This window comes from Struthio camelus, chromosome 9 (assembly GCF_040807025.1).
Source record: "Struthio camelus isolate bStrCam1 chromosome 9, bStrCam1.hap1, whole genome shotgun sequence".
NCBI classification, from domain to species: Eukaryota; Metazoa; Chordata; class Aves; order Struthioniformes; family Struthionidae; genus Struthio; species Struthio camelus.
Window position 1 is genome coordinate 14,120,864 of NC_090950.1, and position 27,564 is coordinate 14,148,427.

General features: G+C 39.7%; 2 protein-coding genes across 2 annotated transcripts in view; one reads left to right on the forward strand and one right to left on the reverse strand.

The window, feature by feature from the left end:
• COL4A4 (collagen type IV alpha 4 chain) overlaps window positions 1–1,731 on the reverse strand; it is an 81,006-nt gene extending 79,275 nt beyond the window's left edge. The window contains exon 1 of the mRNA XM_068954149.1: window positions 1,626–1,731. The gene's annotated coding sequence lies outside the window, so the exon portion shown is untranslated. The remainder of the gene's footprint in view (window positions 1–1,625) is intronic.
• Window positions 1,732–1,810: 79 nt separating this feature from the next.
• The window catches only part of COL4A3 (collagen type IV alpha 3 chain), a 67,852-nt gene continuing 42,098 nt past the window's right edge, over window positions 1,811–27,564 (forward strand). Inside the window, exons 1-13 of the mRNA XM_068954148.1 lie at window positions 1,811–2,011; window positions 15,392–15,448; window positions 18,386–18,475; window positions 20,230–20,274; window positions 20,774–20,818; window positions 21,119–21,181; window positions 21,928–21,981; window positions 22,874–22,900; window positions 23,516–23,593; window positions 24,862–24,924; window positions 25,368–25,403; window positions 25,519–25,560; window positions 27,050–27,127. Of these exons, the coding sequence (XP_068810249.1) occupies window positions 1,928–2,011; window positions 15,392–15,448; window positions 18,386–18,475; window positions 20,230–20,274; window positions 20,774–20,818; window positions 21,119–21,181; window positions 21,928–21,981; window positions 22,874–22,900; window positions 23,516–23,593; window positions 24,862–24,924; window positions 25,368–25,403; window positions 25,519–25,560; window positions 27,050–27,127 (762 nt within the window). The 5' untranslated portion in view covers window positions 1,811–1,927. The remainder of the gene's footprint in view (window positions 2,012–15,391; window positions 15,449–18,385; window positions 18,476–20,229; window positions 20,275–20,773; window positions 20,819–21,118; window positions 21,182–21,927; window positions 21,982–22,873; window positions 22,901–23,515; window positions 23,594–24,861; window positions 24,925–25,367; window positions 25,404–25,518; window positions 25,561–27,049; window positions 27,128–27,564) is intronic.

The following is a 27,564-nucleotide window of genomic DNA, read 5'->3' on the forward strand; positions in this document are numbered from 1 at the left end:
CTGTCAGCTTACTCACTCCTTGTTTAGAAATTCCCATACAGGGTTTTCATCATTTGAAAACTCAGGATCTTTTTATCATAATAGCACTTAATTCCCTAGGTCTTCTGCATTCATTCATTTCTCCCTCCCCACAGTGATTGGTCTGCTTTCTTCTACTTCTCCTTTGTTTTTTCCGATATTTCTATGGCCTTGTATTTAAGAGCTCCCCTTTAAGTATTCTCTTCTCCCCTTAAGTATTCTCTCTGAACAGTTATACTGTCCTTCTTGCATCTGAAATCACATCATTTCTGAATACTGACCACTTTCTTCCACTGTAGTCTCATTCTCTTCCTCTAATTTTGTTGTCTCAGAGAACTTTGCACCTTTTGTTTTCATATTTGTGTTAATGACGCTTTGCTGCCTTCCGTCTAACACCAGTTCTTCTGACACTAAATTTCAGTTTAACTGCATGAAGGCTGTGTTCACTGCTGCCACTGCTGCTCTCTAATGATCACTATGCCCTCATAGCTTGGACAGATGACCCACATTTGTGTTGATTCACACAAGACTGAGCTGGTATTTTCTTCCTGCCAGAAAAGCAAGATGCATTTTTATTCATGCATGCCTTTCCAACAGAGCAGTGTTTGCAAGGAATAAGTTGGACAGTGAGCAAGTTTAAATGCTTCCCACAACCAAGGCTGAAATTTGATTCACAAAATGCATTTCACCATTGGTATTTTCAATTATTGACTACTGCTTCCAACTTTGGCACCAAAGTTGGGCATTCCAACAAGTAGGGTGGATTTAGGTACTTATCATATAAGTGCCTGTTGCTTATAAACAACCGCAGACCTTATTTTTGTCCTTTTTATGGTATTCCTGTGTCAAGAGCATAGCACCCTTCCTGTTGATAGGTTTAGGAATCTGCTAAATCAGATGGATTAATTTAGTGATTTTTCCACAGGATAGTATTTCTCTACATGTTCATCATTAACCTGGCTTGAACATGGGGGATTCCCCCTGCCCTTTTTCTACATCTGCCAGCTTGCTGTCACTGATGCTGGGGTTTTCAGAGCCAAGCTGATGTACAGGATCAAGCCTGAGGAGAAACATCTTGCACTGCTTCTCATCTATGCAGTGGACAGCGCTCTGCCCGGCGTGTGCTCAGCTACTCGGTCTCTGCTGTTTCGGTGACCCAACACGCCCGAGGAAGAGGCAAGCGCTGCTGAAAGAGGGCCGCGGCGCTGAGGCCGCCAGCCCGGCGGCCGGGCACCGACGCGGCGGCGGCGAGGCCGCAGCGAGCAACGCCGCGGTCACCCCCCCCCCCTCCGCTCAGCCCCCCCAGGCGCCGCCGCCGTTTCACCGACCGCGTCCGCCCTGCGTCGGGTTGGGGGTGACCCCGCTCCCGGCGGGGCCAGGCTCCAGCGGACCCCGCTCCCGCCGCTCGCACCACCTGCTGCCTCACGGCGCGGCGGCGAGCCGGTAACCTGCGGCCGCCTCCAGGACGGCCCCGGTCCCGGTCCCGGCGCGCCCCCCTCCCCGCGGGCCAGGGCTGGGCGGCCGCCGGCGAGCGCCAGGTGCGGCCGGGCTGGGGCTGCCCCCGGCTGCCGCCCCGCCGCCCGCCCGGCGCAGGGCCCGGCTCTCACCTCCGCTCCCCGGCGGGAAAGCTGCGGCTCCTCGCTCACTCCATGCCCGCCCGGGACTGAGGAGCGCACTGCGGCGCCCGCCGGTGCCCCGGGCAGGCGGCGCGGGGCGGGGGGCCGGGGGGGGGGAGCGGAGGGGCGGCGCGGGCGGCCCCGCCCCGGCCCGGCCGGCCCCTGTCCCCACCCCGGGGCGCCGGGAGCGCCGAGGCGGCATCCTCGGGCCAAAAGCCGCGGGCGGGGGCCAGAGTCCCTGCGCCTCGGGCCGAGCTCCGCGGGACGCCGCGCAGGCAGCGCTGAGCGCGGAGATGGCCGGCGGGGGCTGCCCCGGCCGCCTGGCGCCGCTGCTGCTCCTCGCCCTGCTCGGGCCGGGCCGGGCCGCGGCCGCTGAGGTGAGTGAGCGCGGGGGCGGCCGGCGGCGGGGGCCTGGCGAGCGGGGCGGCCCCCGCCGGCCGCCCCCGGGTGCCCGAGGCAGGGCGCGATGCGGCCCCTCTCTGCCAGCGCCTGCGTTGCCGAGCCGTGAGAATAATACGGCGTTTCGTTGCGCTGCAAGTGAAAAACGCCAGGCGCGGGTGGCGCGGCGTTAAAAGGAAACGCCTCACGCACCTGTGGCGCGGCCGCCCGCTCCGTCGGTCGGTCGGTCGGTCGCCGGGTAGCGTTACCGGTTGGCGCGGGGTTGGGGGGGAGGTCGCGTTAGCCGGGGGCTTCGTCGGCGTCCGCCTCAGGGCGCCGCCGCCCGCCGGCTCGCGCCGGCTTTTCGCGCCCTTCAGGTAACGGCCGCGCTGAGGCCGCCGCCGGCGTCGCCCCCGGCATGAGCGGAGTTCGCAGGGCAGCCGGCGTGGCTGGCTGATCCCTGCCGGCCCGCGAGTTCCCCAGGGCTGTTGCGGTTGTTGCCTTTGCTGCTGCTTTCTCGAAACGCTGCTTTCGCTGCTCAGCTTGCCTGTTGCCGCTGGGGAGCAGGGCAGTCGGCTCTGAGGGTAAACAGGTCAGTGCAGCCTTCGGTGTTTCTGTCAGGCACCAAAAAATCGGCCAGCTCCGCTAAATTCCCAAATCGGGGTCTCTCCCTGGAGTTACCACTATTCGCTTCTCCTTGTACGCGTGAGTAAAGCCCTAGGAGAGAGCCGTGATTGCATCCAAATCCTTCACCGCCTTTTGAAATGTTTTGCAGTTCTCCTTTTTTCAGGAAGAAGTTGTGACCGTCTACTTTGTCATTGCAAAAGCAGAGCGACTGTTCCTGCTGTAAAGGTTATCAGAAGCAGACTGATCAGTTAAAAAAATTTTTTTTTTTTTAAAATATTGCAGCGCTTTCATTCTTAACCCGTTCTGGATAAAGTGTCTAAAAAAAACAATAAGCACCTCACAGATCATGTTTTCTTTCATGGCACTCTGCAACTGACTTGTAGTCAAGTTTGGTCGTTTAACAAAGACCTAATTGTTTTGTTTATAAAGTAATTAAAATGCCTCTTAGTGCTAATGTAGAACTGAGATGCCAGATCCATTTGCCATTTCAGTCAAGTACACTGTTTTTTTGTTTTTATTTTTTATTTTTGTGCAAAGTCGTTCCAGGCTCTGCGTAGATCTGTTCATTACTTGAAAGCAAGAGATGAGTGAACTCAAGTCCTGTCTCCTTCCCCCCTTTGCTGTTTGTCCCATTCCTCTCCTCCTCTGCGGGAGCCTCCGGTACTGCCCTTACGAGGTGGGCATCATGCGCGCTTCAGGACGACTGTTTGCAGTCGCAGGCTTTATACTAGCAACTCCTGCTGCCCCCAACGCATGCACGCGTTCACACACACTCGCACTTTCTATGCAGCTTCTGTGCTGGCAGCTTTGGTTTTGTCACCGTGTCCTGGGTTTTTATCTACAAGGCAAAGGAAAAAGGGGTGTATGGACCAGAGAGAGATTGAATATGGCCCAGTAAAGCACTTTCCTTCTATTTCAGCACTTCCTAGCAACCTCAGGAAGATCCTAGAACATTTGCTACTCTTGTAGACTCTTGTACCTTAGTTCATTAGCAGCCTTTCTGCTAAGGGTAAATGATGAAGCTCAAAGATACCAGTTTTCTAGAGTGTTATCATTACTAGAGCCTTGTTTATGCTTAGGTCTTTAAGCCAAGATATGGGACAGTCAGAAGCGTCTTCTATGGAAATCTTGCTGTTGAGGCAAAGCTTGAACACAGAGTATGGATTCAGTATTGCTCTAAAAGTTCAGTGGGTTTCAAATAGGTTGTTTGAGATAACTTTAAACTTGATTTGCAACAGGTAACTGAGGTCAGTTTTAAGATTCAGGTGTCATAATTTCTATTCTTGTATGAGAAGGATGATATTTTCAAAAGAGAAAGTTAATTCTAAGAAGTTTTCCAGATGGTAGAGGAAGTAAGAACTTTAAAGCAAAGTGTTTGTCAAACACCCTAATTAAATATTACTGGTTAGTGTTAATTGGCATGAATTCATTGATGAGTAAATCGTCTAATCTTAACTGAACTGTCCATTAGAAAAAATAGGCATCATTTACATTTTAAAGTCATGCTATGCTTTCATATTAAAGTAAACTGATATTTGACCAGCAAGCAATATTTTTGCTGTATGCCTAAACTGTAAAATGTTTCAGCAGAGCAGGGATAAATGTTTCAGTTCATGTCTCTTAATAACTCAATATATAGTTTATCCCCAAAGACAAGAAAGAAAATTACTAATTTGTGCCTGCTGCCATTTCTAAAGCAGATCTGGGCCTTTAGACCTTTGCAGAGTAGCAAGGAGACGTATGTCCTGCCTGGAGGAGCTTGAACTTTTTGGCACCTGCTAGGGAGTGTTATTATCTGCATTCTTGGCCACTGGCACGCTCTAATCACTTTGTCTGAAAACTCAGCAGAAGTAGCATCTTCCCATGTCAAAGGCTTTTCGGCTTGCTTGATATATTCCTTTACTCCAAATATTGATGTTGTAATTCTTTGAATTTTTCCACTGTTCGTTTGAATAATTTAGAATAATAATAAAAAAAAAATTGTCAAAACGTTTCCTGAGGGAACAAGATGGTTCTCATTCCTCATTTCTATTTTCTTCCTCTCCAAAAAAATAAAAGAAGGTTTACTTCCTAGTTGTTTCTTTTTATTTAACGGCAGCTGGAGCTGTTACTATCTTGATGCATATGCATAATGCAGTTAATTCTCCTGCATGCATCCTGTCCTGTGGTATGCATTTATTTTCTGATTTAAAGTAGTGTGTGTCTTGAAAGTAAACAAGAATTTAGATGTTCCCTGAAATTTGTTACTCAGAAAAATACATAGGTAAAGTTTATCATTACTGAAGCGCTACTACTTAGTAGCGTTGATCATTTTTATGATGCCATCATAGTAGTGTTTGTTTAGAAAAAGATAAAAGAGGATTACTATTTGAGTGTGATTACATGATTACAAGTTAGCTGCTCATTGCCTCCTACTGCTGCTGGTTTTGGATTTGCATTGAACAGTATTGTAGTTAACTCACCGAATAAAGTTAAGTACTCTGTATTCTGTATTTGTATCAATATGCTTTTTTCATCGTATGCTACTGATGGGAGAGGGGTGATAGCAAATTCCATGACTGTTGGATTTGAAAAGGTCTTTTTTGCATTTCCTTTCTCACTTATGCTTCTTGTCTGTGACTAAATGCAAGTGTTTATGTTCCGTAATTCATTTTTTTTCAATAATGTTAAAACTCACATGCAAATACTTATAAGCTGGTCTTTTCTTCTTCATACAATAGCTTTTTCCTGATAATATGCAAATAATACTGCTCTCACAAATAGGTCTTAAAATAAGACTCTGGAAGAAAAAAGTGCAGTGTGCTGGTTCAGCTGTGAGCATCTCCTAGTCTGGTAAGAACGTGATGCAGGATAGCGTGCTTTGTTTAACCAGGAATGAAAATGTTGGATGGACAAAGTAATGTCAAAGTGAGAATGCTTTTTCTCTGCCTGCCTTTGGATGTGCCCGGGTTCTTTGTCACACAAGGCAGCTGTGAAGGGAAGATGTGCACCTGAATATACAAAAGAGAGCTCATTGAGCGTGGTAGATAAAAACAAGTTCTTTTTGAAGTGCTCTCTTCAATTTAGTTTATATGATCCCAGCTCTGAAGTCAATGGGAGCGTTACTCTGATAATTGGGCCCAGTTTATATTAGCCTCTTCTTCTCCTGGTTGCCTCTATGATTAGCTGCAATTCAGCCATCATCACCGTAGAGAAATAGGTCAATGTCAGAGCATTGCAGAACAATGTTTTTCCTACTGGGCCAAGTCACAGTGGGCATAAATTAGTAGAGTTGCCCAAATGCTAGTGCTTCAAAATCGCTGGTGTGCTGCTATCTTATACCACACACACAGGCCTATTCTGCTGACCAAGAAACATCAAGTATCCTGTTCAAGCTGTATGATTTTACAATTGCAAAAAGATGAATCTCCTTTTGAATGGTCATCTTAGTAAAACACCTGTGAAAATTGAACTGGTAATATTTGATATGTAGCTTTTTTTCTGAAATATGTGCAACAGAAAAGCAGACTTAAGCAAAACTATATGATCCAAATTTTTTTATTGATTAAATAATATTCAAATGATCAAAGTAGGAAGACAAACACTGGTTCAGTCTTCATTGCTTTGCATTTTATATAGATACAGCAGCATTTTATTTCAAGATCTGTACTAGCAATCTCTTCTGCAAGACCTAGAGCTGGTTTATCGTAACATGTCTTTGAAACAAAATACTTTGCTATTAATGCAACCAGTATGGGATGTCCGGTCATCTGTTTTACTGTCACATTCTCGCCCTACTGCCTAACAGTAATACTAGAAGGCTCAGTATGTTGGCATGGATTATAGGAGCCTAGGAAGAAGGTGAAATACAAAAAGGCTTTTTTCTTCTAAACTGTTTACAGTCTCTCTTGCACACACTGAAAAAAAAATCCGTTTTACCACACCTAGGATATTTTTAGCTTTATTTTGATTGTTTGTCTCTTTTAACTTTGCAGTTTTGTAATAAGGTACAGGTCTTACAAGTTTAAAAGTTTTCCACTTGGCCTGGTTCATTGAAGGCATTTTAACTAGGGCTCTGTGCTGCATTTTTCCACAGACTACTTCGGAGGAAATTGCAAGAAAGTAACTTGTGAAATCTTAGAGCCTTTAAAAAAAAAAAAAAAGAAAAAAAAAAAAAGGAGAAACCAAAGCATGTACAATAAGCTTTCTTTGAACGAGGTACTGTTGCTTTTGTTCATGTTTGCACCACTTGATAGAAGATGCACATCAGGAATTTTATGAATATACAAATATATGGGCCTGAAGGGACAATAATTATACTGAATACCATTCCTACACTCAACAGTTGGGAAGAAATACAAATTACCTGCTGTAATGCTAACCATACTGTGGTAGGCTAGCAGAAATTTGCTGATTATATGTATTCTCGGCTCTTTTAAGGTGACCCTCTGTTCGCAAGCAAGAGCATGGATACTAGCAGCTGAATAAGCTGATTAAGCACCCTTATGAGCTTGCTACAAAACAAAATTCTGTGGCCTGAATTGCTTGGCCTTTTTTGCTTGTGGAAAGGAAGAATATTTATTTGTGTTGTCCCCGGCAGTTCTAGGTCAGGAGATGAAACCTGCAGCAGTGCCTGGTTTTTTGGACTGCCTTTGGAGATTTTGCCAGCTTGAATATATCATGAACAGTTTGGTCTGGTTTCTGATAGCCCTAAGCACGACTTTCACCCTAGTACGATTATTTGTAGAGTATATAACTTTCCTGTGTTCTAACGAAAGAAAGTAAACCATATTTCCCTCTGTTTAAAGAGGGAGTAATTCTGTGTCTTTTGCTCTTCACAAAACAGAAGCCACACAAAGAAACAAGAGAGATTCAATAGAGACTCTCAACTGACTGTTTTCCAAAAATACACACAGTGTGCCAGGTCTAGTTACATAGATACTGAGTAATTTTAGGCAGCTTCTACAGCACAGGCCTTAGTGGACATCACTATACAGTTTGCCAACAATCTGAGGTACTGTATACACCAGGGTGCTTTCTGCTAAATGATAATGTTTTGCCTATAGTGTCCTGACATAATCATAATCAGATGCAGGTGCGATGGTGTTTCCTAAGCCCTACCATTCCCCTGCTCCCTAACTCTTAGCCATGAGTGAGTTGGAGAGGAGAAGAGAGAAGTTCCATATGATTAATTGTAGTGAATCTGCCTGAACAAGAATACGGTTGGCACCGTGAAAGTTGTGTGTGGGAGTATGAGCAAGGTGGCATAATGGCATACTTAAGTAAGAATAGCATAAGCAGCTATGCTATAGTAGTTTCTTGAAAATCCCATACGGACAGGCATATTCATAGTGAAAAAAGATGCCCTATTCGGTAAGTATAGTCAAATAAAAATTTTGCAGGCTGTTCTATATGTTTTTCCAAGAACATGATTTACCTCATTTAAACGCACATAAGAGATAGCAGAAGTTGTATAAAAACTTTGCTTCCTTCTATTTTACTTTCTCTTACTAACATTTTTTTGTTCATATTCTGTTCCTTGCAATAAAAGGCAACGGTTTTAATAAAGAGATCTGGCTAACGTTACAAAATAGTTATTATACAAGATTCTTACTGAATCCTTTTTTTACTTTAAAAACTAAAACTGGGTTTTCAAAACTGTTTAAGTTTCTGAAGTTAAGAAGGAATTTCATGCACATGTTCTTTTGACATCAGTAGAAAGTTGTCTAAATGTTCATCTGGAGCAGCTTCTCCCATTTATCCATAACAGACATTCACCACTGGTTTTGAGTTGGCTTGCAGATGCCATTATAAATATATCCTTTTCTTAGATAGATGAAAGAATAACTCCCTTCCAAAAGAACTTTGGACAGTCTAAAATTAAGGATAGGAAGTAAAGAATTTCTTATCGTATCCACTGATAACACATATTGTATACTGACATTGCATATTTTTAAGCTAGGCACAAAAATTCTCCTTTTGTGAAATGTTGTGAAGGCTTTTTCTTATGATCATAAATGCTTAGGACTTCTCTTCTGCACCTCATGTTGAAAGCATTGCATATCCAGTAATACAAGGCCCTTGTCACCAAGGAGGGCTATTGATTCAATGGTTATTCACTGAGCAGGGTTCCCTTTACAAGTGTTTAATGGAGTTTATTCAACGGCTGCAGTGTCTGTAGCATTACGATTGTCTTCTGCCATGTCCTTTGAGATCAGCTCTCCCTACATAAGACGTTATAGACTAAGCTGTTAAAGTTGCAGGTGTATTTCTTTTTAATGGAAGGTTAGAATGAATTTTTGTCAGATGCAAGATGTTCAGCTGGTAAGTAAAATGCTATGAGGTCTGATTGCGTACATTGTTGTTAATAGGAGTTGTCTAAGGTAGGAATGTCTGGCTTCTTACCAATTCACAAGTGACTACACAATGTTTCAGGGTTTGGGAACTGACATATTTTCCTTCATCTCATCATCTCCTATTTGTGCTTGTCTATATTTATTGAAGGTTTAATAATTTGGTTTTGTTGTACTGGTCCAGCAATCACTAGAAAAACATAAAGTTCATAGTGGTCTTTGATAATTTGAATGAGTTCATGTTTGATGCTTAGAATGCATGAAAAACTTCTAGTATACAGATTGTAATTGTGAGACTGGTATTTTGTTTTGATAGCAATGTTTTGGATTGAGGGGACTTGATTTTCCAGTGCCTTGTATGCTGTATGGTGATGTACGGTTGTGCAACAAGAGGAATATCCTGCCAAGGTCACGTACCTACTAATGTCTAGATGGTATCACTAACTTTGCTAGTCTGTCTATCAGTTCTAACACAAGTGCATCTCAGACTGAGGAAAAATTTTTCCCTATATAGCTTTTTAAATTGTAGTAGGAACTCTTTTCTGTACAGCTCTGTTCTCAGATCCTCTACCTGAGCAGATTAGAATAAACTGTCAAAAACATAATTATGTCCAAGCTAAAGGCTTTAGCTAGCACCACAATGTCCTTCAGAAACGGCAGCTTTTCTTGTTCCTGCGGAGCATACCTACCCCAGCACAAGTCTGTAGTGTAGATAAATGCTAGAGCAAAGTTTTTTCTCTTGCTGTAATCACAATGTTTTGCACCCACTTTTATTAGATGTAATAGAAAAAATATTGTAGGGAATGTTAGAGAAATGGGCCCTTTGTACTTTTAAGGAATATATCAATATCAACTATTTGAGTAATATTATTCACTCTACTCAGTTGTGGTTTATAGACAGCTTGAATGTGCAAAGTGATTGCATTGCACTGAGACAGCCGGGAAGAATTTAGAAATCTAAACGCGTCGGCAGCCCTGAAAATTCATAATCAAGACTCTTAAAGGAATTGGCTCACTGATATTTAATTTTTAATAAGTATTGGAATTTTATAGGAATTACAGAAAACTGGAAAGGAGCTGATACTTCTGTTTAGAAAGGACCATTGTGAAGACCTGCGTAATTGTAGGTTACCAAAATACCATTCTTGGGCAGAATGGTGGAAAAGAAAAAAAAATGTATCACAGAAAAATAGATCTTGTCCAACAAGTGTTAATTTCATTTTCTGGTGCAGTTTGACTTTAGTGGCTCTAGAAGATAAAGACCTAATGAGAGGATAGGTGCTAATAAAAAATAAAGTTTAAGTGAAAGATCAGACTTGCATTTTTAATAATGAGCCTGATCAGCCACAAGAACCACTTAGGCAGGGAAGTGACAGCTTTACCACATACTTGAGAGAAGACACCTGGGCTATTCCCACTGTCCGGCGTAATTATTGCCTATTACTTGCCCTGCTCTTAATTCATTTTAAAATTCCCCGTGTTACGCTGTAATCTTTCATTTATGTTAACCAGAATTTACATCTGGAATCAGTGGAGTTCACCCATGAAATTAAAGACCAATCAGGCCAAAATTGTAAATTTGAGCCCCACTTCCACCAGATTAGTATACTCTAACAGAATACATTTGATTTCATCTCAGCTTTCATCTGAATGTCTTTATAACTCATCCACTGTGGTCCTGAGAGTGGTAGTACTGCATGGCACTGTAACACGGCTCCCGGTAACTATGTAGGCTTCATCTGAAACATATTTAAAGAAGATAGTGCCTGATCTTCTTGCAGAAACATCCCTTTCTAGCTGGCTGTCCTAGGTGCAGTATTTTTCAGTATAAATATATGTATTTTTAAATTATAGCTGACCTACTCTCATCTTCTGTGGATCTGGAAAAGCTGGCTACTGACTGTGATCTGACTGCTCTGTGATTGTATATGTCATTCCAAGAAGAGATCAATGGAGGAATATTGCTTCATCATCCTCTCTGACTCATTTTGCCTGTTCCTCATCTTCCTCTGACTTTAAACCACTCTGTATCACTGTCTTGCCCCACAAATGTCGGTGTCAGAACTCAGTCTGAGCTATTGAAGTGGAAAATGCCTATCATTGTTTACTTTTTTCCTTGCATTAACACTTTCTGATGTCCTTTGACATATTCATGTTTAATAACAACATCCCTAAATACATTCTCTGACATCCTTCATATAATTAGCCCTACTGGCAATATGCAGCAAACTATGTGAGAGTCTCTGATAACGCCCATTTAGGTTGCCACGACTGCAATGTTTGGAGTCGTAGTGCCGTGCTGAATCTACATTAATGTCTGTGCAAGTAACAGTGTAGTCTGTAGTATGTTCTTTTCTCCGTCTTTCTTTGCCGTTTCTTTGAGGAACTCAGCCTAGGAGAAGACTCAAGCAGCACTTCTAAAGCAGATGCTTAGATTAGTCTTTGAATTGGGGGCAGGAAGAGGTCAGAGCCCTGTAGAGTCCAATGCCACGGTGTGGGACGTGCAATTCAGTGTTACAGGTGAGTTTATAGAAGGCCCCAGCTGTGGAGTGGCCCACTGAACAAAGCAGGAGCCACTGTGGGGAATCGGGTAGCGTTTACGGCCATCGTTGTTTAATGCACATATAAATGTGTACATATAAAATTACTAGTGTCACCCAAAACACTTGACTTTTGAAAGGATTACCTCTATAAGTTACTCCAAAAAAAGCAGAATTTTTTTTTTGGGGGGAGGGGTTGGTTCATTGGTCGATGCATGATTCAGATGAGTATCTGACTTTGTTCTTTGGCCTAGATTTTTAAAATCAAAAATCTAGTTCCATCTACAATATCTAAATATTTGAAATTAAATGTGGATGATTATTACAAAAGCCACAGAACTGGAAAACAAAGTTAACCTATGCTGTGGCATCTGCTTAAGTAGGTGTTATCTGAAGATTTTGAGGATTTATTAAACTTCTGTATCCCATGACCTGGCAATATACTATTGTTTTATGGTGAACCTTTGATCAAGGAGCTTCAGCCATCTTGCCAGGATGTGGAAACATCCAGATAACATCAGTGGTACAATGAACAATGACTTTTTGGTTCAAAGCTCCTTTACAAAAGCCACAATACCAAAACATTTAGTATTATCTTATTAACTGTCTGTGTTGTGTAAAATCATCTCTGGTCTTTTCAGCTTAGCTTCAAAACTATACAAAACCAACTAAATTGATCTGAAAGCTAACTAATGGCAAACTAAACAAGTTCTGAGCGTTCTGGCTTCTTGAAGAGCAAAGATTCTTTTTCTTCAAATAGTTTAAGAACCTTGATTAGTTATGTAGCATCATAAATTTCTACCTGTTCATGCATTTAACTTCACATTAGATAATCTGGGATCATAAATTAAAAGAACAACTTTCTTCTCTATCAGTACGCATCAGATTGTACCTATTATGTCTGAAATGCAGAAGAATCGTTTCTCTTGGTGATTTCTCTGTGCTGAAAATTATGCTTTGCATGCAAATACTCTGAAGAATCTGCTTCTGACTTTGCTTTCAGGGGAAAAAGAGGTACAGCTCCATGAAGAGCTATAGAATTATAGTGGTAAATAACCAGTATTAGCCAGATTAGAAGCCAGCTGTGGGTATTTATCAGGAAAGCTCTTGAATGTTGGTCAGAATCTGCTCTCAGTTACACTGAACAAATCCAAAGAATTTGGAATACTCTAAGGATTTTTTCCTCTGTAAACAGCATCTTTCTTGGGCTCAGTCATGAATCTGGTACCTGTTTCCTCTAGAAGGGGGCCTAACAAGAATTTGTAGTTTTGATTTTTACCTACCTTCAATGAACTTTGGCAGTCTCATCTACAATCAGCAGATATATGTCTAAATAAAACCTTTCTTTCCAGTCATACCAGTGTGACTTGATAAACAAAAGTAATGCTGGTTTGAGGGGGTAATCAGCTATGTTATGTCCAATAGGCCTGAATTACTGCTAGAATACTACCATTTGCTCAGGTTAAACTGAGGGTGCCCTCTGTTAAATACACCGCTGAGCAGGTTTTGCCAAAAAGTACAACTTGCATGCTGTGGAAGGGAAATAGCCTGTTTGAAAAAATACCTAACAGACAACAATTGCAAAATAAAGTGTAGGAGACTGCTTTTCTTAGTAAATATTATTTTATTACCTACCCTATCATAATATGTGCAGCTACATTTTTGTATGTATTTGGGTTCACTCTGAGCACGGACTTCTTACCTTGTGATTAGTAATAGGTCTCAATCTCTCACTACTGTAGATATAGTGTAAGAGTAACCGCTCTGATATAAATGGACTTACAGTAGTACAAGATTGCGAATTGTGAAAAGAGAATTGCAGTAGGTGTGAGTCATGCTCTCCATGATTGTAAAGGCAGTCGTTTGCCCAAGGGAACACAAGTGTTGAGGGGAACTGTGGTCACCTATGCAGACCTGCCCATTTGAGGTGTAAGATTACCCAGTGTCAAACTAATAGGGGTTACAGAGAAGAAATCAGGGATGCTGCTTGTTGTTAGTTCTGAGCTACTGTTTATTCTTGTACGAATCTCTGGCAATTTAGTTGTACTGATTAAAAAAAATAGTGAAGGTAGCCTAGTCACATGGCTTCTGTTTTACATGTCAGCTTAGTTTTCCAAATTTCTGGTGCAGTACCACTTTACTTAAATTTTAGCAGCCAGATCAGGGGGAAGAGAGATACTTAATTCCTTGGCATATTTAAAGAAGTATTTAAGGTTTGTAACTCTTTAAAAACCTAGCTAGAAACATCAAGCAATCACCTATTAATCTGTCCAGAGGAACCCATGCAGTCACAATAATTTCTTGGAGGATTTGCTTTTCATGGCCAGCTGATTCCACTTTGTTTTCTTTTGTAAATGAATATTTAAATAGCTGTTCACCTGAGGAATACCGCCTGCATGGATTCATCTCACCTCATTTCAGTCACCTGAAAGAGCAGCAGCTACTGTCAGTAGCTGCCTAGTCAAAAGAGAACAGCAGGGACCTGCCACATCTTCCCTCCTTTGTGAAGGAGGCACCTAAAAGAGATGGGAAGAATTGTTCCCAGCCCCATGCTGAGTTTCCTTCCATAGTCAATGGAAAAAGACAGAGGAGATCAACTGTGTAGGAGATGAAGACAGTTTGCTGAGACCAGATACTTTATTTTGAATGATGAAGATAGATGAAATTCATTCTAGCTTGTGGGAAGGACTGCCTGAAAGATGTTTTCCAGTCCTGTAAAATATTTTACCTGAACATACTGCTGTATGAAAAGTCAAATGTAATGACAGTGACATTATCCTTAAAATGTCATGGAGAACGCTTTTTCCTCTCTCTTTGTGTCTTCTGTTCTTTGAGAACATCACTGGAAAAGTTATAAATTTGGAACAGTGCTGCTGTTGTATTATGACCAGCTGTAGGGTTTAATTAATTCTGTCTTCAAGATCTAAGTAGATATTTCATATTGTACCATCTTAAAGGCTGTAATCTTGTAAGCAAAAATACAGTTCTTCTTTCTTATCCGAGTTTTATGCATTTCAGGAAAAAATTATTTGTAACAAATACATGATATTTAGCCCCTTATTGTCTGGAACTGTAACATATATATTGTCATAATGATAGACATACAAATACTAAAATGAGGGGATGAACTGAAAAATAACCTTCTTTCCAGGCTGGTACAATTGAAGAAGTCATTCAGCAAGAGCTTCAAAAAGGAAAGGAATAATTAAAGTATACAAAGAAGGACAATAAATGCAATATACTCCACATTTATATGAAATACGTAACTTTGATAACCTTTATGATAATTTAATATATATAATATTTGTGTTAATAAAGGATTATTATTTTTTTTCCCTCCACTCCAGTGACACAGGACATATCTACATGAGTGTGGAAATATCCTTTGCAGAATTATCCTAGCTGAACCGGGCTAGAGTGCATGGTAGCTGTAGCAGGAAGAGGGCATAGAGGAGTTAACTATTCTCATGTTCACTCAGAATCTCAGACGCGTTTTGCAGGGCTGCTGAGTTTCACACTACTAAAACTTCCTAGTACAGGTACTAGCTAATTTAGAGTTATGCTGTTTATTGAGTTACATGATGAACTTTTTTTTCCCCTCCTGCTGAACTTCAGTGTGAACAATAAAATCTGTATCTTTTTATCCTTAGTTATTGAATTTTCCCAAACTCTTGTTGCTCCCAAAGAGGTGTGCCATATTTTGGCAATTGAGGTCACGGAGCCAAACAGAGGTTGGGATGCTGCAGAGCAGCACTGAGCCCTCCAAGCAGGTCTTAAAACTCCGGACATCTTACCAAAGCCTCTGAGATCTAACTTGTCCTCCACCAAAGAACACAATGAAAAGAATTTTCTTATAGATTTTCTGTTTTTTCTTTTTCAGAACTGTGTGTGCAAAGGTAAAAATCCCTGCTTTTGTGATAGCATGAAAGGTAATAAGGTAAGAGGAAATACATTTTTTCCCTTCTTAAGATTAGTTTATACCAGCAAATTGTTACTATATTAGTTGAACTTACATAGTGAGTGGATTTGTTGTGTGATGGTATTCTGTCAACAGAGTCTGTGGAGAATTATAAGAGGAATACCTTACCTTACAAAATATCTATTAAAATAACTCTAGATGCACTGTTCAACTAGGAAGATATTTAATTTTCTTTTAATTAAAAATGCATTAGTTCATGTTTAAGGTGTTGCATGATATTCAAATATCAACAGAACAAGTATCTGAAGCACTAGTGAAGCACTAGGTCCCTTCTACGAACTCTTAACACAGAACACCCACAGACAGCATTACCCCAGCAGCAGCTTTCCTATTACACATTTCATACTATCGTCAACAGTCATGTTCAGAGCCTCCCTCTCTCCATCTTTGGATCTTGCACAGCTCCCAGCCTTTTCTAGATCCTGAAAGGAAGCTACATGCACTGGTATTAAGCAGATAAGTCTCCTGCAAACAGAGACAAGAGGTGAGTTTCTGGATCCTATTCAGAAACACCTTGCCAGCAGTAAGGGGACAGCGTCAAGTCAAAAGTAACAGAGCTGCAGCTCTGCCTGTTGCCAATAGTAGCTTGGCAGAACTTCTGTGTGGCTTTTAAACAAATCTGAATTACACAAATGCCAAAAATTCTTTCAAACTCTTGCTTGTAGTTGGAAAACAACTGATGCACAAATGAAAGGGACATTATTAAAGAAATCATGGCTGTAATTCAGGCTAATTCTGGACACAGTGATTGGCATACTAAACCTTAAAATAGGTTCCAGCCATGCACACACTAGGATGTCTGTATAAGCTTAGAGCTGCGATTGCTCCCACTGATCCATACATCTGACTGGTAGAGAATTACTCATATCTTCCTCCTGTACTTTTACTGCCAAGAGAGTACATCCTATCGCACCTCGGTAAACACTCCCAGTCTTGCCTGTAGAAAGCTCAGTTTCAGTGGTGGAGAAGAGTTCTTTAAAAGTAAATTACATATGCATTATTAAAGCATATTTTCATAAGTAGGAAAGGAGAATACTCATGTCATTAGTAAAATCTATGTGTATTTTTCATGTTCTTAGTTGGTCTAACCTGACTTCGATCTAATCAGTGTAAGTTGGGACCAACTGAAAAATTAGAACAGATAACTTAAGCTGCCCACTAAAAGGGAAACATTCATAAAAACGGACACCAGCAACTTATCTTCATCAGTTGCGCATTAAATCAGCTGAGCACTTAAAAGGTTATAGTCATTGTTTACACTGATAAAGGTTTTTAGGTAGCTTTGGGAAGTCAGGGCAATTAAATTAATCAGTTTCTTTTAATAACTGTAGAATGTTAAGAAATTGGCCGTGACCATAGCTGATCTGTCCAAAAAAAAAAAAAAAACCCACCGAACAAAGTGAGGATAAAATTACCCGTGCTATAATGGGGATGTGAGAAGGTGTTGGGAAGAGCGGACAGCTGCTCTCTAGACAGAGAACACTCTCGCTGCTGCTGTAAGGGGGCAGCAGGCTCTGTAGAGGAAGATCAAGTAAGGGTTTGATTTTTCTGTGAGTTAGTACCTCACCCCCTCCAGTGGCAGTTCTTGGTGTAGCCTTTGGGGAGTTTTTTGCCTTGGACTGTGCTAGAGGAAATAATTGAACTACTTGTTATAAAAAACAGCTACGCCAGTTTATAATTCGGAGCTCACAGATACTTCATAATGCACTCCTCATCTTTGAGTTGTGTTCAAATACTCCGAGATTATCTTCTATGCTTATATATATGTATATTTTTTTAAATTCTGAAGCTCTTTTAAATTTAGTCAGTTTGGGGTATTTTAAGGGGCTAGAATTGGTGAAGGGACAAGCCAAGGTGTTTTCATTTCCCCAAGGCTTCCCTTGAATCCTCTCTCTTGTACATCTAAAAATAAGATACCAGAATTTTTACACAGCAGCATTTCAAATACTTTTTTGCATAACTCTCCTCTGATAAAGCCATAGGAAAATTGGATCAAAGAGAACTGAGAACCCCATCCTCTCTGTCATCTGTATGATGTAAAACGTCTTGGACAGGCAGCTCTTCACTGATATAAAATTGAGCACTCTGAATTGCTGCTATCTGTAGAGCTGAAACTGTTTTCTGTGAGCTTCTGAGCTTGAAGCACTGTATTTTCACCGGGATAAGATTTGTGTCTTCATTGTATTTCACTAAAAGCCTACAAATACTCCTGCAGCTGTAGCTTAGCCTCCAGTATTCAGTTGTGTAACTTTAATCTTCTGTGTTTCCTCTGTATGGTTTAGTTATTTGAACTTGACCTTAAAAAGACATAAAAAGGAATTGAGTGGCTTAATCTCTGAGACTCAGAACACAAAAGTTGCCTCTTAAAGGAAATGCCTTTTTATTCTATTTGAACAGTTTTGTTGTGTTTGACTCATACTGTTTCTTTACGTGGTTTGCATTAAGAGGTGAACTGATGGTTTGGAACTGACCCTTCTGTACAGCAGCAACCATTAAATTTGCCAACTACAAATGGGGAGTGCCATGTTGGATTCAGGTTTGTGTTGTTCATATGGGCTAAGCACATTTTAGAAATGTTAACAAGGAATGTACATCAGCTGCATGATAAACTTTTCATGCTGCCAGTTAACTTCTGCACTCTGCAAAAACGTGAGTACAGACATCTGCTGGTATCTTCATCCATGCTTATTAGCATGCTACTTCGGTTGTAGCACATGGCCTAGACAACACATAGACAGCACCGCAAGAACAGGTCTGTATGGTCAGGGATAATGTAATCTGGTAGTAGGCAAATATTTTGCATACCTCTTAACTTATAATGAATACCTTAGAAATAAATTATTAAAAGGATAATTCAAGAGTGTTTTAAGGACTGCTTTCTCTTAACGTTTACAGGGTGAAAAAGGCTTCCCTGGCATTCCAGGTCCACCTGGTCTTAGAGGCTTTCCTGGCCCAGAAGGGCCTCCAGGGCCACAAGGACCTAAGGTAGGTTCCCACCTGTTTCTGTGCACATGAGAGAGAAAGAGACTAGGTTTGTGTTTCTCTGTGAGAGTTGTAACTGAGCACAAAATTATGTGGGAAAATGAAACCTTTTTTCAGAGTCTCCCCCTTGGTGAGGTGTGTTGTGTGGTCATCAGCTTCACTGTTCATATTTGACTGAGTAGCTGATATGAACATGGGCTTTTGTTGTCAGTTATCTGGAGGCCAGTGCTAAAGCATCTGAATTGAACTGCCAGAGGGAATGCACAGGGGTCTAACTGATTTTTAGTAGCATAACTGCAATTTTGTCTTAACAGTGCACTCTGACACCAATTGCTGGAAATAGAGAAAACAAGCTACTACAGAGACAAATAGTGAAACAAAATAGACTTAAGAAATATTGACTGGATAGCTGAGTTTTAAGATAGATCTTGCCGTGTTCAGATAATATCAGGTGTCATAGTTGCCTGTAGTATGGGGAGAGTGGGTTTGGTGACTTGGGCTTTCTTTCCCTAAAACAGAGACCAAATAAGGATTTTTACTGACTCCTGAAGGAATAGAAAGAGCAAATGTATTAATCATTACAAATCGTTTTATTTATATTTGTCTTGAGGAACATCACTCCTGTTGTCGTCAATAAATTGATTTAATAAATTATTTGTGTGTAAGTATGGCCTGAACTCAGCCACCATATCAATCGGGAAGAAAGACCAAAGGAACTGCCACAATCACATCGTGTCTTGGACGGGCACTAATGTGGTCCCAGCTCTTATCTACACCTTTAAATAAATGTTGTTTTTAATTCTCTTCTAGGTGTTGCTGCAATAGTCTATGCTATCTTTTTTTTTTTTAAATACTTTGTGGCATTAATATTTGCATTTGAGCTCACATAAGTTGATGAGCCATTTATTTAAACTCCTTGAGAAGTGTTTAGTAGAGCATTTCCCCTTTAGTAAGTTATAATGACTTCTGAAAGAATGACAAGAAATAAGGATAATTTAAATAGCAAGGGCATCTCTGTTAGCCTGTATGTTGTGTATTATAGTGTATTCCAGTTAGCTTTTCCTATCCCAAGGCCTGTACAATACATTAAAATGAATGCCACCCAGGACTTTAGGAGCTGTGCAGTTCTGTTCAGTTTCCCGTTTGCTTTCTGGGTAAAATAAAAATTGCTCCTTACTATCAATAAAGCTGTAAATTTTGAAACAATTCTATCTAGGTTCTGCTCAGACTGTGCCCTGACCTGCTTCACTGTCTTCCTTGCAGCTCTGCTCTTCCATCCTGCTTAGCTCTCTTTCAGCCTCTGGATTTCCTTTCTGTGCAAACACTGGAGGGGAGCGCAGCTGGTGTATGCATATACCTGACGCTATGCGGACATCAATTGTGCCTGGGAGCTGAAAAGCTCTCCTGAGTACCAGTGAGGCTTCCAGCTATTTCCTCCCAGAGAATCATTTCCAGGTCTTACAGTTTGAACAGATCCATAGCAGCTGCCTTCTCAACGTACCTTGACTGTTATTTTTTGACCTGTGATGAGATATATATTCCCTGTAAACACTAAAAGAGAGGTCCAGAGGCCAGGATTTATGCACATTGTATTAAACACTTGTTTGTTTTAGTGACTATAGTGCACAAATGATATATTTATTTATATAGTTGTATGTGCACATGTTGGTACTGTTATTAAAAATTAGTGCATGTTATGTTGGTATGTGTGCAATATGTCAATTATACTAAAATAAGTTGTTTTCCATGTGGTTTAGGGTTCTCCAGGGCCTATGGGCTTACCAGGATCTAAAGGTATACGAGTAAGTATTTCTATTTTAAACAAACATGTATGCATTAATGTCATATTAAATGCTAACTTGATTCAATAATTTCTAAAAAATAAAAACAATACATTATATATGATTTTAGTATATTTTTAAAACTTATGACTGAGTGTGCACATGCATTCTCCAGCTTTTAGAAATTACACCTTTTTTGCTACACGTTATATATAAGGTCCATGTTGTATGTATTTAATATTGGTGTGTGCTGTGAATGAGTGAAACTAGAATTTCATAAAGGGCTGTTGAGAGGGGGTTGTTTGGCAGGGGGGATTTATCTATGTTTAGTAGTTCATAAGCTACCGTTACACTTGGTACACATTCAGAGAAAGTCAGGTTAAGGAAGATAAAGTAATGAAATGATGATCTTTTCATAGAATCATACTCAAATTCCTTCTCACAAATAGAACAAAAAATATTACATCATGAGCTTTTCCCTAATACTTGTAATGTTCCTCCTCTTTTTTTATATCATTAGGGAGTCCCAGGAATACCTGGATTTTCAGGACCTCCAGGTCTTCCAGTAAGTAAAAAGAAATCTGATTTACCCAATTTCTCTCTTAACACAGTCTTCAGTATGTGAATGTCCTCAGCCAAACATGCTCACTGTAGCGTCAACGATGGCATCATTGTCTCTATCAATTAACCTAAAGATAACTATCTTGGCATCAGTAGTTCTTATTCCTTGTATTGGTTGAAGAACACATTGTAATCTGTCAAGTCTTTGTGAAATTCTGCTCCAGCATAAACTGTTTCAGTGTTGCTGTAGGGGAATATGAATGTGCAAAAACAAAGCTTGTGTCATCCTTGCACTTGTTCTTAGGGTGAGCCGGGAACTGTTGGTCCTCCTGGGCGCCCGGGTGTTCCAGGATGCAATGGCACAAAGGTAGAAATCAAGCTGCTTGTTATAAGCGTGGGGATTGTGTTTGGGCTATGCTTAGGAACGGCCAAAAAGCATTCCTAATTTTCCCCCCCCAATATACAACAATTTTGATTTGTTTTGGTTTATGACTTTATTAACTAGGACAATACTCACTCATGACAATGGCCAGAGGGAGAAAAAGTGCTGCCTTTGTGTACGATAGATAATTAGGTAATACATGTTAATGGCCTTTGTTAAAAAGTTAAGAATTAACCTGATATTGCTGTTTTGAGAGATAACATTTCTTTCATTAAAAGTTCAGATCTAATCAGTTCAGCCCAACCAATCTGCCTGTTGAAAGAGGTTATAAAAGAGAGAGTTAATTTTACCTCACCAATATCTAGCTTGCAGTGATAATTCATGCATCCTGAAAGCAATTAATAGAAAAGGCTTAGTGTAAGGTTGCAGGCTGTTTACTCGTTTTGCTTTGCTCGTAGCTCTCGGCATTCTGAAAGTGGAAGTCAGAAGAAAGCCCTTTACAGAGAATCGTACTTTTCTGGTGAAACAGTGGTTTGGCATAGCCAATAAAGTCTGGTCGCTGGGCAAGAGGTCAAGACATGCACAGTCAGGCTGTGACCCACTTAGCAAATCTAGTGGTAGTGCAATTTATAATTTTAGCATAATAACATGAAATGTCTTTTGTAATCACACCTACTGAAATCAGTATCCAAATAATAATATACATTAACAGTCACCCTTACTACTTCCAGGGCGATCGAGGTTTTCCGGGTCCTCCAGGTAGAAGAGGTGCTCCAGGTGTTCCAGTAGGTGTCTGTGAAGTTCATGATTGTGCGCATTTCTACCAGATGCGGCCATTCACCGAAAGAGCATAAAGCCTCGAATTAACTGGTCTTAACAGCACTTACTTATGGGTTGGAAAATATAGTTATCCTGTTTTATTAATATAAAAACTTGTGGAGATAAGAAATAAAGGTTAAAAGTGATGTCTAATCTGTTGCATGTTGGGCCTTGACTTCTTAGGCGATGAGTGCATGCAAATTCATCAACTGCTGTTAGCTCTTTAGTGTCTCAAGCTGGGTATTCAAAACTGCAGTCTCAAGAGATATTCATGAAGATTTACTACCCAAATTTCAAAAGGTGTCCAATATGTATTTAATAGATGCCAGTTTCAGTTAATGCCTAAATATCTTTGAGGATATTGCCTAATGAAGTCAATAACAGAACCAGGAACCAAAGCCAGATCTTCTGGTTATGTCTCCATTGCTTTAACTCCAGGTTTTGTTTTTTCTCTGTCTGTATGTGTACATATATGTATGTACACATACATACATACATACAAAATTCTTCTAAACAGCAAATGGAAAAAGGGATGCTGCCTATCAAGTTCCATTGGCTTCAAATCTGATACTTTCTAAACATGATCTTTAATATTCTACCAGCAATCCTGTGGTGGTTTTTTTTTTTTTTTTTTTGATCAAGCTTTAAAACTGCATTCACCTGTAATATTGTGACTGTGAGACTGGGCTACTTTTTGACAATATGCCCTTTCTTCTGAAATTGTAGTCTGGCACAGCAAACCTAAATGTGGCTATACACCGAGATCGTTGCACTTAGAGAATGTCTTGAATGTATCCTTTCACCGTTGTCTCTCTTGTCTTTCTGTTTTTGTGATATGATTGTTGTTGTTCTTTCTAGGGTATCCCTGGTGTCAAAGGAGAGAAGGTCAGTTTTTACAACCTAGTATATGAAATATTTAGTGGTGAACAAAATTCTTTGTGTATATTTGCTGCTGGAAAAGCAAATATACACATGGGAAATAAAAAGTTTACTTTCCAGAAGAAGGATCCACAAACTCTGGTGCCTGGTCTATACTAGTCACGTTCACCCCAGGGTACAACACAGCATTTCTTTTTCCTTTAGCTACTGTTATTGCGTTTCATAATTTTATTCCTTTCAAACACACAAAGAACTAAGCCCCTCTCCAAAGCAGCTTGAGAATTTGCCTGGAAATCTACAGATGCACTACAGAGTGTTTTAAAAGAAAAAAATATGAGAAAATTTTAAGAAGGTCAGGACTGTGGGTGAGAGAAGTATGTATGGCTGAAATGAAGACTACTCCTAACATAAAGGAGTGATATGCCTGAAAATGGTACATTCTATTTAATAAAACCTTTTTTAAAAGTAGAACTATCCATTTTGGGTAGTTGCCATTGTTATGGAATTCCGATACTGCTCCCCCTGCCCCCCCATATACTGTATTAGAAGAATTGAAGTCTTAAATTCCACTAAAGAGTTCTACAGCATAACCTTATTGTACTTTTCTTCCTAATTGTCCAGGGGTGCCCAGCAGATGGATATAACCAAGGCTATGGTGCAAAAGGAGACCCTGGGTTGCCAGGAGTGCCTGGACTTCAGGTAATTCAGAGTTAAGATAGTGAGATATGTTCGTTGATATGTGTATGTGTGTGTATATATAATTTTACAAATATGCGTCATTAATTTCTAAACCAGAAAATAACTCTGTGTCTCTAAATACTATTAACTTTATATAATCTGGCTAATATAATAAAATATATACAAAAAATTTCTTCTGACTTTTCAACACTTAGAGTACACTAAATCAGTAGTAATTAGTTTTGCCATCAGAAACAGTAGTCTCCATCATGTGTTAGTAAAGTGGGATGGGAAAATCAGGTGGCAGACAACCTGAGAAATCATATACAATATTTAAAGTAACTGAAACGACTGAAAATTCTAGGATACCGTAAAGTCATGCAGTTAAGCCAGGTAGATGTGCAGCTAGCTATGGGAGATGAAATTATTTTTCATGAATACATGCTAATATACTTTGGAAAGAATAATTTGATCAGCTTATTTACGTTACTGACTTCCTACTCCGGAAAAACATCTGGGCATCAATGGGAGCAGTTTAATAAAGACATCTTAGTCAGTGGGCAGGAGATGACATAAAGCAAAGAAAATACTAGGATACTTAAAGAAAAGTGTTGGAAAAAAATGCCAAATTCAAATGTTCTCATGATAGTCTGGTATACCTCCATGTAGATGGTTGTACTCAGCTCTGATCACCCAATCTCAAAACAGATACACAAGAGATAGAGACAAACAAAAATATTTTAGAAATGGAGAGAAATTCCACATGAGGTAAGACTGAAAAGATTAGTTCAGCTCAGCTTCTAGGGAAGCATTAGTACAAGACACTATGATCCATATGTACAGAACATAGAAGAAGGCAGAGCAGACATTTCTTTTAACCCTTACAATAAATGGAGAACCTGCATTAAGTTGAAAATGGACATTTTTAGTTCTCCAAGTTTTAAAGTGTAGAATTTATTGCATAGAATATCCTAGAAAATAAGGGCTTAATAGGGTTAACAGTAGCATTATGTGGATAATGAGAGCGTCCATAGTTGCATTAAATAGGACTTATACTCCCATTTAAGTAATTTAGTTTTAGAACAGATAGGTATTTTCATATTTCAAATAATATACCAACCAACGATGCAATGAGGAGGAATTATACTTCTATATTATCCTGAGACATGAAAAGGAAATCCAAGGATAGTGCTGCTTCTCTGGTTATTATTCAGTTCACTGAATTTAGCATTATGAATTGTTCATAATCTTGCCATGGCGTTTATTCCTTTTTCTTTTTAAATATACAGGGTTCCCAGGGTATTCGAGGATATCCTGGGGAAATTGGACCACAGGGCCCTCCGGGAGTTTCAGTGAGTATGAACTTGTGGGTATGTGAAATCCATGCCTTTACGCACACATCTATATTTTTTTTCTCCAATTTCTTTTGATTATTTTTATGCTTGATAATTTCCACATTTTCAAAAGTATTCTCATCCATTTAGGAATAAATTTTCATTTTCAAATAATTGCTTATAAATTCACATGACATACTAATGTGTAGAAGTGCAAGAGAGATATATCTGTTTGCAAACAAGATCGTGTAAACATTCGACTGTCCTTTGCTTTCACAACAAATTGCAGCTGTAAAGGTGGAAGAATGAATAAAAGTGTGATATAACAGAGGTGAAAACCGTGTACTTGGAACCTCCTATGTAGAACCTGGTAGTCAGCGGAAATGCCCTGGCCTAATTAACTGGCCTAAATTGGTGCTGAAGATTGTAGTGTTTTACACTATGCATCTTTCTTTCTGTAGGGAGTGCCAGGGAGAGCAGGACCTCCAGGACCTAAGGTAGTCTCAGATTGGTAATAAAAATGAAAAGTTCCTATTTACTGTAACATCTGTTCACACATTTTATGAGTATTTTTTTAAATAAAAAACACTAACATTTGGGTCTCTTTCACAGGGTCTCATGGGAATGAAAGTAATTGGAAACAAAGGAAGAAAGGTAATTGTATAAAATACTTAAAACATTTTTAAGGTTTTGTTGCCATTTTCTGCTTTTTCTAATATATTATGGTGGCATGTTTGGAGAAGTAAGTACTGTGAAATAAAAGAATTTTCAGTAGATACATGAAAGTCTCCTATTGGAAGATAGGAACATGACAATTAATATCTAAGGACAAACTGTTTTCACATAAGAACTGATGATATAAACTTCCTGATAGAAAAGTAGAAACAGGCTGATAGTTTAAGAGGAGCCAGCAGTTAATATTTACTAACACATCTCATTAAATTAATTTGTATAACGTTAGCACACAGCATTCGTAAATGCTTATCCAAGCAGGTAAACATTGATAAATATATAGCATCTGTAGACTCACAACTTCTTACGGTGAACATCTTCTCCGTGTCTGCCCTCTTATTGCTAGAAAAGCTCAAGAAAGTCTTTCTAAGAGAACCTTCCAGGTTTTGAACAAAAAGTCAGATGATTTGTCTTTCATATTCTTACTTTGTGTCAAACATAACTTACATTAAGATAGAAATGTATATCAACAAATCTATTGTCTCCTAGGACCTGATCCTGCAATTGTATCCGTAGTCAGTTTTAATGTCCCTGCAGGATCCCTTTGAGTACTTGGGGTATCACAAAGTTATGCTAATTGACCTGCACAGATTCAACTGCAGGCTGAAACAGCGTTATCTGAAAGTGAGATTAATTTTGATTTTGTAATTATTACCAGGAAGAATTTTCTTGGCAAAATTTCTGTAAATAGAATTGATGACATCGAGTGAATAGTAGCTCACTTGATGTTGGCTGTGAAGTGTCTTGCTTCCTTATGGAGTGCTGCTTTCTTTGCAGTTAAGTTTCAAGTGCACACTTAAAATCCCTTAAAACTATGGATAACCTTTGAGCTCCACAGAAAGATCACATTTAGGCCTTTTCCTGTTCTGAAAGATCTTTAATGGAAAAGTATACTATAATTTTGATGTTTTAGGTCAGAATCACATGAAAGCCAATTGTATCTGTCAGTAATACATTACAATCATCTACTTACAGTATACAGACTGCAGTTTTGCGGGTGTCACTGAAGACACTGCATGTATTTTATTGACTGACTTACTCAGACTAGGAGAAAAACTACAATAATTATAAGGGGATATTTTTAGGTGATTTGGAGATAAAATGTTCTTATAAACTTTTAAGTAAGTAATATTAAAAATACTTTCTCTTTAAGCTAATTCTAGATACTTGAGCATAAATCAGTATAGGCATTTTTTAATTTCTCACCCAGAAAGAGATTGTCATAGAAGCCTTAAGTCCTCCCTATGCCTTTTTATGGAAGATAAATAACAAACAAAGAGAAATGTTGAGTTCATTAATGGCTAAGCGTAATGACAGAGAAATGTTCACAAATTTGAAAAAATAGGGATAGTAATTTGAAACAAGAACAATATATTATGTGCAATTGCTCCATTTTTATTTTTGTTTTCAGGGTGATATTGGATTAACTGGACCTCCTGGACCACCAGGAACCGTTATCGTGACCTTAAGTGGACCAAACAACATGACGGTAGTAAAATTTGTCTAAGATCAGATACAGATAAGCCATCTTATTGTTTTTTACTTTGAGAGAAGACAGCTTCATCTTCACTGTTCTGATACCATTTCCTTTCATCCATTCTAACTTTCTTCCTGATTTGTTTATTTAGACAGTGAGCTCTTCATAGAGCATGTCTGTGCAGCCAGCTCAGCTGAGTCCTATGTATTCATATGCACATCTGCATGATGCCAGTGGGATGTTAAATGCTTATTAGTAAGCCATCTGTTGTGGAAACTCTGAGTACCTGAAAAGTAAATCACTTTTAGCTTGACCAAATCAACAAGGATTTTTTGAATAGCCATCAAAGCCACAGCTGTGTTGACCTCAGGGTCTTGTCACTGGAAGTGTTAAGACTCTCAGCTCTAAATCCATTTCAGAAAAGCTTGCAACATACTTGTATACGTTTA